Genomic DNA, 14,002 nt, shown 5'->3' with positions numbered 1-14,002 from the left:
ACGCACACGGGTATTGATTCTTTGATTTTTTATCAACTTAAACTATATTTTCTGTCGTGAATAACCCCAAATCTGACGGGTAATAGGCGCAGTCAAACTACCTATTTATGAGTTTTAAGTTATAAAATTTAACGTGTTTATTAGCATTTTGGCCCGTGCTACGCACACGAGTATGATTTTTTTTGTTTTTTTTATCTAATTAACCTATACATTTTTTATTAACAAACAGTATGATATGAGATATAAGTTATGAAAGACACGTATGTAAGAGTTAAAATACTTAGAGTTGTGTTATTGGCGATCAGTACGTTGTAGATGTTAAAGATAATATATATGAATGTCGATTGAAAAAAAAATAAACTCACGAAAAAATGTTTATAACGACGCGGACTATATAAATCTTTGTATTTGGAAACATGAGTTAACCTGATTATCCAGATTATAAATCTTCCATCCATTCCTTATTTATTAAATTAAGGTAAATATGTTGATGATAGAGTTTCCACCCGTCCTTAATAAAAATTGATAAATAGGTTAAGAAATAATTAAACTTAAACATTAATAAAGGAATACATATGTAGTCATAATTCAGTTACATTACTATAATTATATGCTACAATTATTGTCTATACCGAAAATTGATAGTAAAAAGATATACGTGATAAATATCTATATAATAGATATACTGTATTGATTTTATAACAGAATAGATTTTTCATTAGTATCATTGATATAACCAAATATTTCAAGTTCAGAATAAAAATTTATAAGTTTATGGATCAATAATCAAATCATTGTTTGTATAGTTAATATAATAAAAAAAATAGGTAATTGTTTCTAAAAATAGGTAATTGTATCTTAAATAAAATAACGAAAAATTATAATAAACTATATGCAACAAATTTTATTGTTAAGTTATTTAAATGAAAATATGCTCATTTATCAAATTTTTATTTATAGAAAAATATGCTCATAGCATTTCGGCCCGTGCTACGCACACGGGTATGATTTGTTTTTATCTAGTTAACCTATAAATTTTTTATTAACAAACAATATGATATGAGATATAAGTTATGAAAAGCAACGTATGTAATAGTCAAAATACTCGAGTTATGTTATTGACGATCAGTACGTTGTAGATGTTAAAGATAAAATATATACGAATTTTGATTGAAAAAATAAAATCACGCAACAGAAATTATGACGACGCGGACTATATAAATCTTTGTATTTAGAAACATAAATAATTCTTAATTTAACCTGATTATACAAATTATAAAGCTTTCATTCATGCCTTAATTATAAAATTAAGGTGAATATGCTGACGCTAGAGTCTCCTCTTTCCTTAATTAATATTAATAAATTGATTAAGAAATAATTAACCTTAAACGAATACATCAATAAAGAAATACATAGTAGTCATAATTCAGTTACATTATTAAATTATATGCTACAATTATTGACTATATTTAAAATTGATAATAAGCAGATATACGTGATAAATATTTTAAGAAAACAGTTTCCGTATAATTTTTATAACGGAATAGATTTTCATTAGTATCATTAATATAATCAAATATATAATATATTGATAATTTATAATGTTTTGAATAAAAGTTTATAAGTTTATAGATCTATTATTAAATCATTATTTGTATAGATAAAATAATAAAAAAATATTAAATAATTTTTTCTAAAATATTTATAAAAGACATGAAAATAATAATGACTAATTGACTATATAATTAAAATTTCTCGGGGTTCGCCTAACGGCGACCCCTCATATCTTAAATAAAATAACAAAAAATTATAATTAATTGTATGTAAAAAAATTTATTATTAAGTTATTTAAATGAAAATATGCTCATAGCATTTTGGCCCGTGCTAAGCACATGGGTATGATTTTTTGTTTTTTTTATCTAGGTAAGCTATACATTTTTTATTAACAAACAATATGATATGAGATATAAGTTATGAAAGGCAACGCATGTAAGAGTCAAAATAATCGTGTTATGTTATTGGCGATCAGTACGCTGTAAATGTTAAAGATAATATATATGATTCGATTGAAAAACAATAAAATCACGCAACAGGAATTATAAAAACGCAGACTATATTAATCTATGTATTTAGAAACAGAAATAATTTTAAACTTAACCCTATTATGCAGATTATAAACCTTCCATCCATTCCTTAATTATAAAATTAAGGTGAATATGCTGATAAAAGAGTTTCCTATCTTCCTTAAAAAAAATTGATAAATAAGTTAAGGAATAAATAACCTTGCAGGAATACATCAATAAAGGAATACCATGCTACAATTATTGCATATATTTAAAATTTATAATAAGAAGATATACGTGATAAATATTTATAATGAAATAGATTATGCATTGTTTTTATAACGGAATATACTTTGCATTAGTATCATTAATATAACCAAATATTTAATATAATAATAAATTTTTGATGTTTAGAATAGAAATTTATAAGTTTATAGATCTATTATTAAATTATTATTTATATAGTTAAAATAATTAAAAATATTTGGTAATTTTTACTAAAATATTTATAAAAGACATGAAAATAGTAATGACTGTATAATTAAAATTTCTCGAGGTCGCCTAATGGCGACCCCTCGTATCTTAAATAAAATAACAAAAAATTATAATTAATTGTATGTGAAAAAATTTATTGTTAAGTTATTTAAATGAAAATATCCTCATAGCATTTTGACCCGTGCTACGCAAATAGGTATGATTTTTTGTTTTTTTATAGTTAAGCTATACCTTTTTTCATTAACAAACAATATGATATGAGATATAAATTATGAAAGGCAACGTATGTAAGAGTCAAATAATCGTTTTATATTATTGACGATCAGTACGCCGTAAATGTGAAAGATAATATATATGATTCGATTAAAAAAAAAATCACGCAACAGAAATTATAACGACGCAGACTATATAAATCTTTGTATTTAGAAACAGAAATAATTTTAAACTTAACGTGATTATGCATATTATAAAACTTCCATCCATTCCTTAATTATAAAATTAAGATGAATATGCTGATAAAAGAGTTTCCTCCCTTTGATAAAATTTGATAACTAAGTTAAGGATTAACTAACCTTGAAGGACTACATCAATAAAGGAATACATATGTGATCTAATTCAGTTATATTACTGAAATTATATGCTACAATTATTGTCTATATTTAAATTTTATAATAAGATGATAAACGTGATAAATATTTATAATGGAATAGATTCTGTATTGTCTTTATAGCAGAATATACTTTTCATTAGTATCATTAATATAACCAAATATTTAATATAATAATAATTTTTTATGTTTGGAATAAAAATTTATAAGTTTATAGATCTATTATTAAATCATTATTTGTATAGTTAAAATAAATAAAAATATCTGATAATTTTTACTAAAATATTTATAAAAGACATGAAAATAGTAATCACTATATAATTAAAAAATTTTGGGGTCGGCTAACGGCGACCCCTCGTATTTTAAATAAAATAACAAAAAATTATAATTGATTGTATGTAAGAAAATTTATTATTAAGTTATTTAAATAAAAATATGCTCATAGCTTTTGGCCCGTGTTACGCACATGAGTATGGTTTTTTGTTTTTTTTATATAGTTAAGCTATACATTTTTTATTAACAAATAATATGATATGAGATATGAGTTATGAAATGCAACGCACGTAAGAGTCAAAATAATCGTGTTATGTTATTGACGATCAGTACGCTGTAAATGTTAAAAATAATATATACGATTTGATTGAAAATAAAATAAAATCACGCAACAGAAATTATAACGACGCAGACTATATAAATCTTTGTATTTAGAAATAGAAATAATTTTAAACTTAACCTGATTATGCAGATTATAAAGCTTCCATCCATTACTTAATTATAAAAGTAAGGTGAATATGCTGATAAAAGAGTTTCCTCCCGTCCTTAATAAAAATTGATTGATAAGTTAAGGAATAACTAACCTTGAAGGAATACATCAATAAAGGAATACATATGTGATCATAATTCAGTTACATTACTAAAATTATATGCTACAATTATTGTCTATATTTAAAATTTATAATAAGAAGATATACATGATAAATATTTATAATGGAATAGATTCTGTATTGTTTTTATAATGGAATATACTTTTCATTAGTATCATTAATATAACCAAATATTTAATATAATAATAATTTTTTATGTTTAGAATAAAAATTTATAAGTTTATAGATTTATTATTAAATCAATATTTGTATAGTTAAAAATTTATAAGTTTATAGATCTATTATTAAATAATAATTTGTATAATTTACTATATGTAAAATTTTTTATTGTTAAGTTATTTAAACTTCTAATATGCTCATTTATCAGAATTTTATATAAATAAATATATACTCGTAGCATTTTGGCCCGTGCTACGCACACGAGTATGATTTTTGTTTTTTTATCTAATATATAAAAACTTCCTAATTAAAAGTTAAAATTGTTGAATGAAAAAATTCTTTATTATTCGAAAACCATAACTGAAAGTCTTAGTTTGAAAATTGAATGTGGTGAAATGGAAACTGCACAAATTATACGAAAAAACATTATAGTAATATATGCTAAAATTAGTGAAAATTAAATTAAGTTTGATTACGTTTTCTTATTTGCATATGAATTATAGCTTGCTAGATCCATATATTTGGAAATTTTAAAAATCTAATATATAAACACTTCATCATCAAGAACTAAAATTGTGGAGTTAAAAAGTGTTGCATTGATATGAAATCATATAAAAAAATCTAGATTTGAAAATTAAATATGGTGAATATGGAAACCAGTACATATATTAGAAAAAAGGATTGTAATAATAAATGTCAAAATCAGCGAAAAGCAAATAAACATTGACTGCCTTTCTTTATTTACATATGAGTTATAGCAGGCTTGACATATTTATCCGAAAATTTAAAAAGTCAAATATATAAAAATTTACTTATCGACAGCTAAAATTGTGGAGTGAAAAGATACTCTATTAATAATGCAATTATAACAAAAAAATCTTGATTTTAAAATTGAATATAATGAACATTGACACCGCATAAATTAAACAAAAACGTATTATAATAATAAATGTCATATCAGTGGAAATCAAATGAAGTTTGGCTTCTCTATTCGCATATAAGCTATAGCAATCCAGATCCATGTATCGCAAATTTGAAAAATCTTGTATATGAAAACTTCCTTATCAAGAGCTGAAATTATGGAGTGAGAAAAGACTCAATTAATTTGAAATTATAACAAAAAGTATTGATTTGCTTATTGAATTGTTAATGTATATGGAAGCCACTATATTTTATACAAAAATGGATTGTAATAATAAATACCAAAATCATTGAAAATCGAATAAATTTTGATTATGTTTTCTTATTTACATATAAGTTATAGCAGGCTAGATTCCTGTACCTGAAAATTTAAAAAGTCTAATATATAGAAACTTCCTTATCAAGAGTTAAAATTGTGGAGTGAAGAAATACTTCGTTAATCGGAAATTATAACAAAAAGTCGATTTTAAAATTGAATATAGTGAAAATAGAAACCGCACAAATTATACGAAAAAAAATTGTAGTAATAAATGCTAAAATAAGTGGAAATCAAATTATATTTGACTATGTTTTCTTACTTGCTATGAGTTATAGTAGTGTATACGTATGTATCGGAAAATATAAAAAAAATTAGTACATAAAAACTTTATTATCAAGAGCTAAAATTGTGGTGTTAAAAAGTGTTCCATTGATTAGGAATTATAACTAAAAGTATTGATTTGGAAATTGGATGTATTGAATATGGAAACCAGTATATATTATACAAAAAAGAAGTGTAATAATAACGGCCAAAATCAGTTAAATCAGATATACTTTAACTATTTTTCCTTATTTAAATATGGGTTATAGCAGGCTAGACCCATGCATCCAAACATTAAAAATTCGAATATATAAAAACTTCCTTATCAAGAGCTAAAATTATGGAATTAAAAAAAATACTCTATTAATTTGATTTATGACAAAAAGTCTTGATTTGAAAATTGAATATAATGAATATGGAAACCGCAAAAATTAAATGAAAAAGCTTTTTAGCAATTAATGTCAAAATCAGTGGAAATCAAATAAAGCTTGACTTCCCTGTTTGCATATGAGCTATAACAGTCTAGATCCATGTATCCGAATATTTAAAAATATAATATATAAAAAATTCGTTATTAAGAGCTAAAATTGTGGAGTGAAAAAAGACTCCATTAATTCGAAATTATAACAAAAAGTCAAGATTTGAAAATTGAATATACTGAATATCGAAACCACTACATATTATAAAAAAAAGGATTGTAATAATAAATACCAAAATCATTGAAAATCAAATATATTTTGACTATTTTTCCCTATTTACATATGAGTTGTAGCAGGCTAGATTCATGTATCTGGACGGAAATTGCGTCATATTCATTCTCTGTGTCTCTTGTCAAAAAACAATGGCACACGATAAAAAGTTAACAAAAAGTCTAGATCAATAAAGCAGATGTTGAGGAAAAGTGAATACAAATCTTCACACGATGAGCATCCGATGTGGCCAGGACGAATCATCTCTGTTCAACAGTTGTAAGGAAAACTCAATAACAAAAAGAGGCTCAATAAATACAGTGGAGGACATATATGCATCATCATAATCACTATTAATACGAATGGAAATTATGCAAAAAAATTAAAAAAATTAATTACAAATTATCATGGCATCTATACAAAACCAAAATAAATTGAATCCAGAAGAATTAAAAAACAAAACACTAAGATTACTTTTTGCACAACACAAATCCCAACACGAAGAGTTAAAAATGATGTTAAAAAAAATCCCAATTTCTATATCACAACACAAATCTTTCATTTGCACTAAAGTGTTCGAACCTTTTCTCAAATTCCTGGAACATGAAATCAATAGAAATCGTGAGGACGGATCTCTCAGCTTTTCTCTGTAGCAAATTATCAAACACGTTAAATACAAAATCATGTACTGATTATGGTACCTGCAGCGTTCAAACAACAAACTTCAGAACCCGTTCAAAAATAATAGAATGAACAAATATACACAATGTAGCAAATATTGTAAATTAAGATGGAAATAGTGCAGACTTATTTCACGGCCAATGGTGTTATTCTCTTTTTGACTTCGAAACATCATCCTTTGTCGAAGCATCGTCGCAAGAGGATTTTGACGGATACTACCTGATGCATACACGGATCAACGCGATTTGTGCAAGATAAGTACAATTTGATTATACAATATAATAAATAAGCGCAAAGCAAAATCCTTGGATAGAGAAATTAATATGTAAAGAAAGCCAAGATCAGTAGTACTACACCAAAATCCGACCGAGAACACAAATCAGTTCGAAAGCCAAGCAAGAAAACATACTCGTCGTGATTACAGACGTGGAAGAAAAAATGATTTCGAATGTGAAATCCAACTAATCTGCTTTGATCTAATAAGAATATCATATGCAAAAAAGTAGCAAAGCTTAAATCTAAACTGACGTCGTGATTAGTGGCACGATTCAAGGATGTGTGATTAATGCTATTTTTAAATTCCGATCTTAATACGATGATCCTGATATGATTTGAATTAGCTCGTAATGAGTGGCTTGATCGAAGGGATTGCATTTAATGCTGCGCTACTGATATGGTATGAACATGGTGCATATCTAGTATTATCCGGGTCGGGTCACATAAAGATCCGAAATATCTTTTCATAGTGTTAATTTGAATGAGGAAGATGCTGGGTCGATTCAGAACTTAATGGGTTGATCCAAGAGTATGTGAAATTACTATATCAGCCTTAAAAAATGACTCATGCTTTAAGAAGTATATAGATGAATTGTTTAAAATATACACCCTTATCATATGATATATGATCTTCAACTGTATTTCCTGATTTAAATTGCATTTTATAACACAGATGAATATTTTTAATTTAAACTAAAAATGACCTTAAATCCTAAATTTTAAGTGCAAATAAACACCTCTTTATCTACTGTGCGTAATCCTGACATAAAAATATTTCGGCCATTATGATGAATAAAAGAATATTTCTTTACTCAGTATTGGCAATATAGAAGTTTAAGAAATTGGTTCAGCTGGTTAAAGAGGGGACAAATATCCTCTTGGTCACAGGTTCGACTCCCGAAAGAAGCAGAATTTTGATATTTGTGATAAAAGATTCGAACACTTAGACATTGCAAATTCGAAAACTGGGATGAAATAGACTGTATATTCATATAAACGAGGAAGTTGGAATGGAGTTGGATTCTGGTGTTCTAGAACAAAAGGTGCAAAAAGTTAGATATAAAAATCTAGCTACATGGATAATAATATGGATAATACAAATGCACAAGGGGACCAAACTTGGTTAAAGACTTGCTTGCAGTGGACAAGAATATTAAACGAGAGATGCTCTGCCCTTCACATATCAGACAATTATTCATACATTATTTGTTCTAGTTTTCTTTCGTTAGAAAAGATATCATCTATTTTCTTCAGTGTTTTCTCAAAATATTTACTTGAAAGAAAAGAAAATAACTGAAAGATTGGATTTCTTTTACTCGATTCTGAATAAAATATTTTGAGAGAAAAGGTCGGAGAATGAGAAATAAATTATTTATGTAGTAGTGTCCAATTTTTTTCCCATGTCCAAAAAGATTAGGAGAATAAAAAACTCTATTTTCTGTAAAATCTTTCCAACATTCAGGAACACAATGTTAAGACATCTCTTGCAAAGGCATTAGTTGATTATTTTACTAAATTACAAAGATATTATTATTTCAATTATGAACTTGCACATTTCCACAGAAGAGCTTCAAATTACGCATAGAACAGAGCACACTGCAATTTGTATACAAAAGAGAGCTTCAGTTGTGTTAAATTTTAGTAAGCACACATGAACTTCAGTTTTGTGCTGTTTGTGTCGAGATGAACATTAGCATAGTGGTGTAAAAGCACCATAGTATCATATCATTCATTTTATAAGTTTGAGAGAAAAGAGCAATACTAAAAATCAAAAGCTGATACATGTAAAAATCACCTTAGGGCAGGTATTCCTCCAAATGCACAACAGCTTTTAGATATCTTCGACTCTTTATTTTCCCCATTTTTCCTCTTTCAACACAAGATGACCGGGAGCATGGGAAATGCATCACTCTTTAAACTTTTATTTCCATAATGGTCGTACTATACAAGCAAAAAATTACAACTGTAGGTGGATTTAGCAAGCACGGGCCTCTGTGAGTTGTCTAGTAACTGGTGTGTAGCTGCCAGAAACTTTCAAAGACGCAAAGAGACAGGATAGTTTTGCAATCATAGGCCTGCTCCTGGTCACTCTATTGATGATTGCCAGTTCTTTTCCAGCGACAGTGTCACACGAGCTATGATAACCTTCCAAATCGGCTTTTGTAATCAATACAGCATCTGCTGATGGAGACTGGCCAGTAGATGCCAACCGGTGCTGCTTGTATTCTTGAACTGCCTGCTTATTAGCAACAGTAATGAGTATGCACCAAAGAAAACTCATGAAATAACAGATTAATGAAGTTCTAGCATATGAGGAAATATTTTTGCTTACTCTCCATTGAACGGGAGCCAAGAGCACTCTGGGTCTTCTAGAACGTACATACTCCAGCGCAGCAGCAGGAGTCATGTGCTTGTGCTCCACCTGCACATTGCAAAGTACTAACTTTATCCCAATTTCTTAATTTCTGAAGTCACAAATTCAAACTTCAATTTTACTCCAGACCCCAGTGCAAGGAAAAGAGAGTACCAAATAACAGAGGACGATGGTTGTACTCCTTCCCCTTCCAGCTTTGCAGTGAACATAAGTAGTCTTACCACAAGATGCATTCCCTATCATCATCCCAAAAGCAAGACAAAGTTATAAACATACATTATGCAATACCAAAAACTTTAAATGTTGAAAGCACAAAGTAGAATGCTGATGTTAGAGGAAACTGACTTACTGTGAATAAAATTTACCGCGCGCTTAATATCCACAAACGAAGGAGCAAAGAGATAATCTCGTGTTGGAATTACAAGATGGTCTATTCCATGAGCCTAAACAAATCATAAGAAAATGATAAGAAATACATAACAGCAGATTACTGGATTACTTCTACTATCGTTCTCATACTTAAACCTACCATTGTTGAAACATTAACATCAGATATGGAAGCCAGTTTAATACTTAATGAAAATTAAAGTTGAGCAATTGTCCGCATCCAGATTACTAATTTTGCTACCTAATGCACAACATAAACTACAACAGATGACTCATAGAGCCACAGAAGAAAATACTGAAGATGATAGATACCTCTGAGTAACCCCAAATTTGAGCTACATGGACTAGACAATTGAGCTTTCTGAATGATTCATAGTTACCAACAATTTGTAGTTAATTTTCATAAAAAGAACCATTAAATCATAACATTGACCCTGTATATAACATCTTGAATACAATGACTTATCAGCACTAGTTCTAGACTCCCCAATTAGAGTATATATACGTGAATCAGTAACCCCAAATAAGTCTAATTAATTTTACCTCATTTCATGTTTGCCATTTCTAGACAGAAATAGGGCTACCTGACACTCCACTGAGGAGTCATGACAGTAACCCCAGTCTCAGTCCAGACTGAAATTCAACCTCCTTAAGCTACACCACAAAAAGTACCCCATCCCCCCGCCCAGATCCGTAACACACTTAAAGAAAAAAAAATGAAGAATGATAAAATAATAGCAATTGGCCAGGTGAATACAGTTGACAAGGAAATATCTGAGTGGATAAATATTTAACATAAATTATGGAAAAACGACTTAACTTAATGCCCTTTACTTTCAAAGAATAATATCCTAACTTATCATAAAAGAAAAGAGAGAGAGAGAGAACTAAATACAAACCTAATGAAGTCGCACCGCCTACAAATCTTTATAAAATTTCAAATTAGAACCCATGGGAGCTGAAATTATTCGACCCATGAATGTGAAAGGAGTGTAGATAAAACTTACATGGTACAATGAGGTCGGAACCAAAGTTTCATAAGGCTCATTGAGGGTAATGACACCACCAACACCAAGCTGCCTAAGTCTGGGAACATCCTTAGGAAACGGAACCGCCCCAAGAAGGAGAAACTGATAAGATAGCCAATACAACTAATCAATAGATATAACAGTATATGGTTGTTATGAAATTCAGTTTCGATGATTATGAACAGTAAAGAAATTGAATACAACATATAATAGTGCTTAAATGAAATCATAGATATACCAAACTACAACTAATGAAACCCCGAATTTCTATAATTCTACAACTTGTCATACATCATTTTGCTAACACACCATTTTTGTCAAATCCGCACACAAAAGTCAATTAATTGATAATACATCTACCAAATATAACTATTAATCGTTTCAATTATCAATTCCAAACATAAATCATCAATTCACTAATTAACCGTAAACAACATATCACAAATAAATAATAAATAATAAGAAGACCTGATCAATCTCATCCCACCACCGAAACTCCGACTGAATCTTGTTCCTGAAAACATTATACAGCAAAGTCGGGTAAAACAAGATCCGAGCCCCGGCTCCAACTAACACGCGTTTGGCATCAACCGCAACAATCTGTTTACCGCTATTATCATCACATGAATCAATCTCATCATCGACGTAATCTTCAATCTTCATGTCACGGATCTCAACCAAATCTCGAACAACACAAAAGCCCTAATTCTAACGCCGATCAAGAAGCTATGAGAGTCCGATAGTACCACCACTGCAGAAGTTTTGTAATCAATTGAGAATTAAACAGAGTAAACTGAGCATAGAGAGATTTGAAATCGGGAGAGATGGATGGGGAATCGGAGAATATGCCATACGGATGAGAGAGAAAGAGGGGAGAGAGAGTTATATGGATGGGAGATACAGAGAGATGAGGGAGAGAGACGAGAGAGAGTTGAAAAATAGATGGGGGAGAGAGATAAGGCTTGTGGTTGGAGTTTTATTACGATTATGACATCTGAGTGGAGTCGGTATTGAATCGTGATGTTTATCTTTGCTTATGTGGAGGTTGTACGGTTCCTCTCTTTTTTATCTAATAATAAGTACTCCCTACGTCCGCCTGAATTGTATACATCGGGGGACGGGTACGCGGCACGGACTTTAATGCTCCTGTAAGTGTAATTTATTTTTAAAATTTTCTTTTTCTGAATTAAAGTTTGGATGTTCTATTTTTATTCAGAAAAAGAAAATCTGAAAAATAAGTAATGGAACTATATTTTATAAGAGCATTGAAATGCGTGTCGAACAGTTAAAAAGAAACGTATACAATTAAATGGGACAGAGGGAGTAATATCAAAGAAAATATATTAGGAAAATATTTATTAACTTTGTTTGACTTTTTTGTCTAAGTTAATAATTAATTATAAGTGATTTTTAATTTATAAAATTATATTAAATAATATATGGTATGTTTTTTTATAAAATAACAATATCGAACAATGTTAGTCTTGTTATATATTTGTGTACAAATAAAATTTACTCATCATATCTTTAAATTTTAATTTAATTTAATTATTCTTTTACTTTTAATATGTGATGATCACATGACAAAGATGTTGTAATATTAATAACATATGCAATTATATGAAAAGTTGAGCTCATATAATACAAAAATAGGGTTAATTGTAAATGAATAAGGAATAGTAGTTTAGAAATTGCTATGAAATTTATCCAATATATATTTATATTAAATAAATTTCAAAATGTAATATGATTTTAAATTTTTATATTGTAATATAAATACATTGAATGTTAACAAAGTTATTTTTATGCTAAATTATAAGTGCACAATATATATTCCAATAACATAGTTGGGTTCCTTTGAATCTTGATGTTTTATTAGTGCTTGAAGACTATATTTTACACCATTAAAACAATACATAAATCAACTATAGATGTGAGGACAATTGACAAATTTTTTAAAATCAAAATAAAATCTAATCAGTTTGTATACAAAGACCGTATAACCGGTATTTTAGCGAACAACTGATAGGACATACCCTTGACAATTATCACCCAAATCTCATCCTCAACTGATACAGGACATACCCTTGACAATTATCACCCAAATCTCGTCCTTAACTTTCGCCACCAAATCAGAATACAAAGAATCTGAGGATAAGGTCAGCATCGCAAAGACCTTGTAGAACAACCTCAAAAGTAGTCGGATAGCTTAATACAAGACGAAAGAACTTGAAAACTGCAGAACATAAATTCAGGTGTGATTCTTTAGAAATTAATTGTGTAGAACAAATCCACAAGTTTAGGGGTTTTGTTGTTTAGAGAGGTATGTGTATGCTAAGATGTGCAGAACACATGAACAGATGATCAGTTCCCTAAATTCCCATGAATTGAAAAACAAAAATATGTAAAAAAAAATCTGCAGAATACATGTATGTAAACAACATACTTGGTTGTTTATCATTATTAACCATTTACAGGACAACGAAAAAGAACAACCTCGACAACAAAAGAATGAGCACAAAATCTGCAATCTACTACAGAGAGAATAAACTCTCTCCAAACCGAAAAACCGCCATCCTAAAATTATAGCGTAGACGTAAGTAACGGTTACTGGTTTTTATATATATGAAAAAAGAGAAAATGTCACAACCGACAGCCATTAGATCTGAATAAAATGAACGGATCAGGTGGAGGACTCCAATTAATAGTTTTCTCCATATAACTTTGGAACTTCAATAATAAACATGTACAAAATATTTAAATTTAAATAATTAAAATGAAATAGAGGAAAATATTTATTCAAAGACACTAACAAACTTGAGAAATATATTTGATCACTTGATAATCAAAGAGTGAGC

The 14,002-nt window shown here is 28.7% G+C and overlaps 1 protein-coding gene and 1 long non-coding RNA gene across 2 annotated transcripts; both read right to left on the bottom strand.

The window, feature by feature from the left end:
- Positions 1–6,780: 6,780 nt before the first annotated feature.
- Positions 6,781–7,348, bottom strand: LOC135148220 (uncharacterized). The gene is made up of 2 exons (XR_010286152.1): positions 7,206–7,348; positions 6,781–7,099 (listed from the first exon to the last, which is right to left on the bottom strand). It is a non-coding gene; the product is annotated as an uncharacterized LOC135148220 (long non-coding RNA).
- A 1,703-nt stretch (positions 7,349–9,051) lies between these two features.
- LOC108199948 (phosphatidylglycerophosphate phosphatase PTPMT2) lies at positions 9,052–12,141 on the bottom strand. The gene is made up of 6 exons (XM_017367980.2): positions 11,613–12,141; positions 11,124–11,246; positions 10,079–10,172; positions 9,883–9,965; positions 9,688–9,777; positions 9,052–9,591 (listed from the first exon to the last, which is right to left on the bottom strand). Exons 1-6 carry the CDS (start codon positions 11,805–11,807, stop codon positions 9,331–9,333), a joined length of 846 nt encoding a protein of 281 aa, XP_017223469.1. The 5' UTR covers positions 11,808–12,141; the 3' UTR covers positions 9,052–9,330.
- Positions 12,142–14,002: the final 1,861 nt, after the last annotated feature.

This window comes from Daucus carota, chromosome 8, assembly GCF_001625215.2.
Source record: "Daucus carota subsp. sativus chromosome 8, DH1 v3.0, whole genome shotgun sequence".
NCBI lineage: Eukaryota > Viridiplantae > Streptophyta > Magnoliopsida > Apiales > Apiaceae > Daucus > Daucus carota.
Note: the sequence above shows the minus strand (reverse complement) of the source record. Positions and strands in the feature narration are given on the sequence as shown.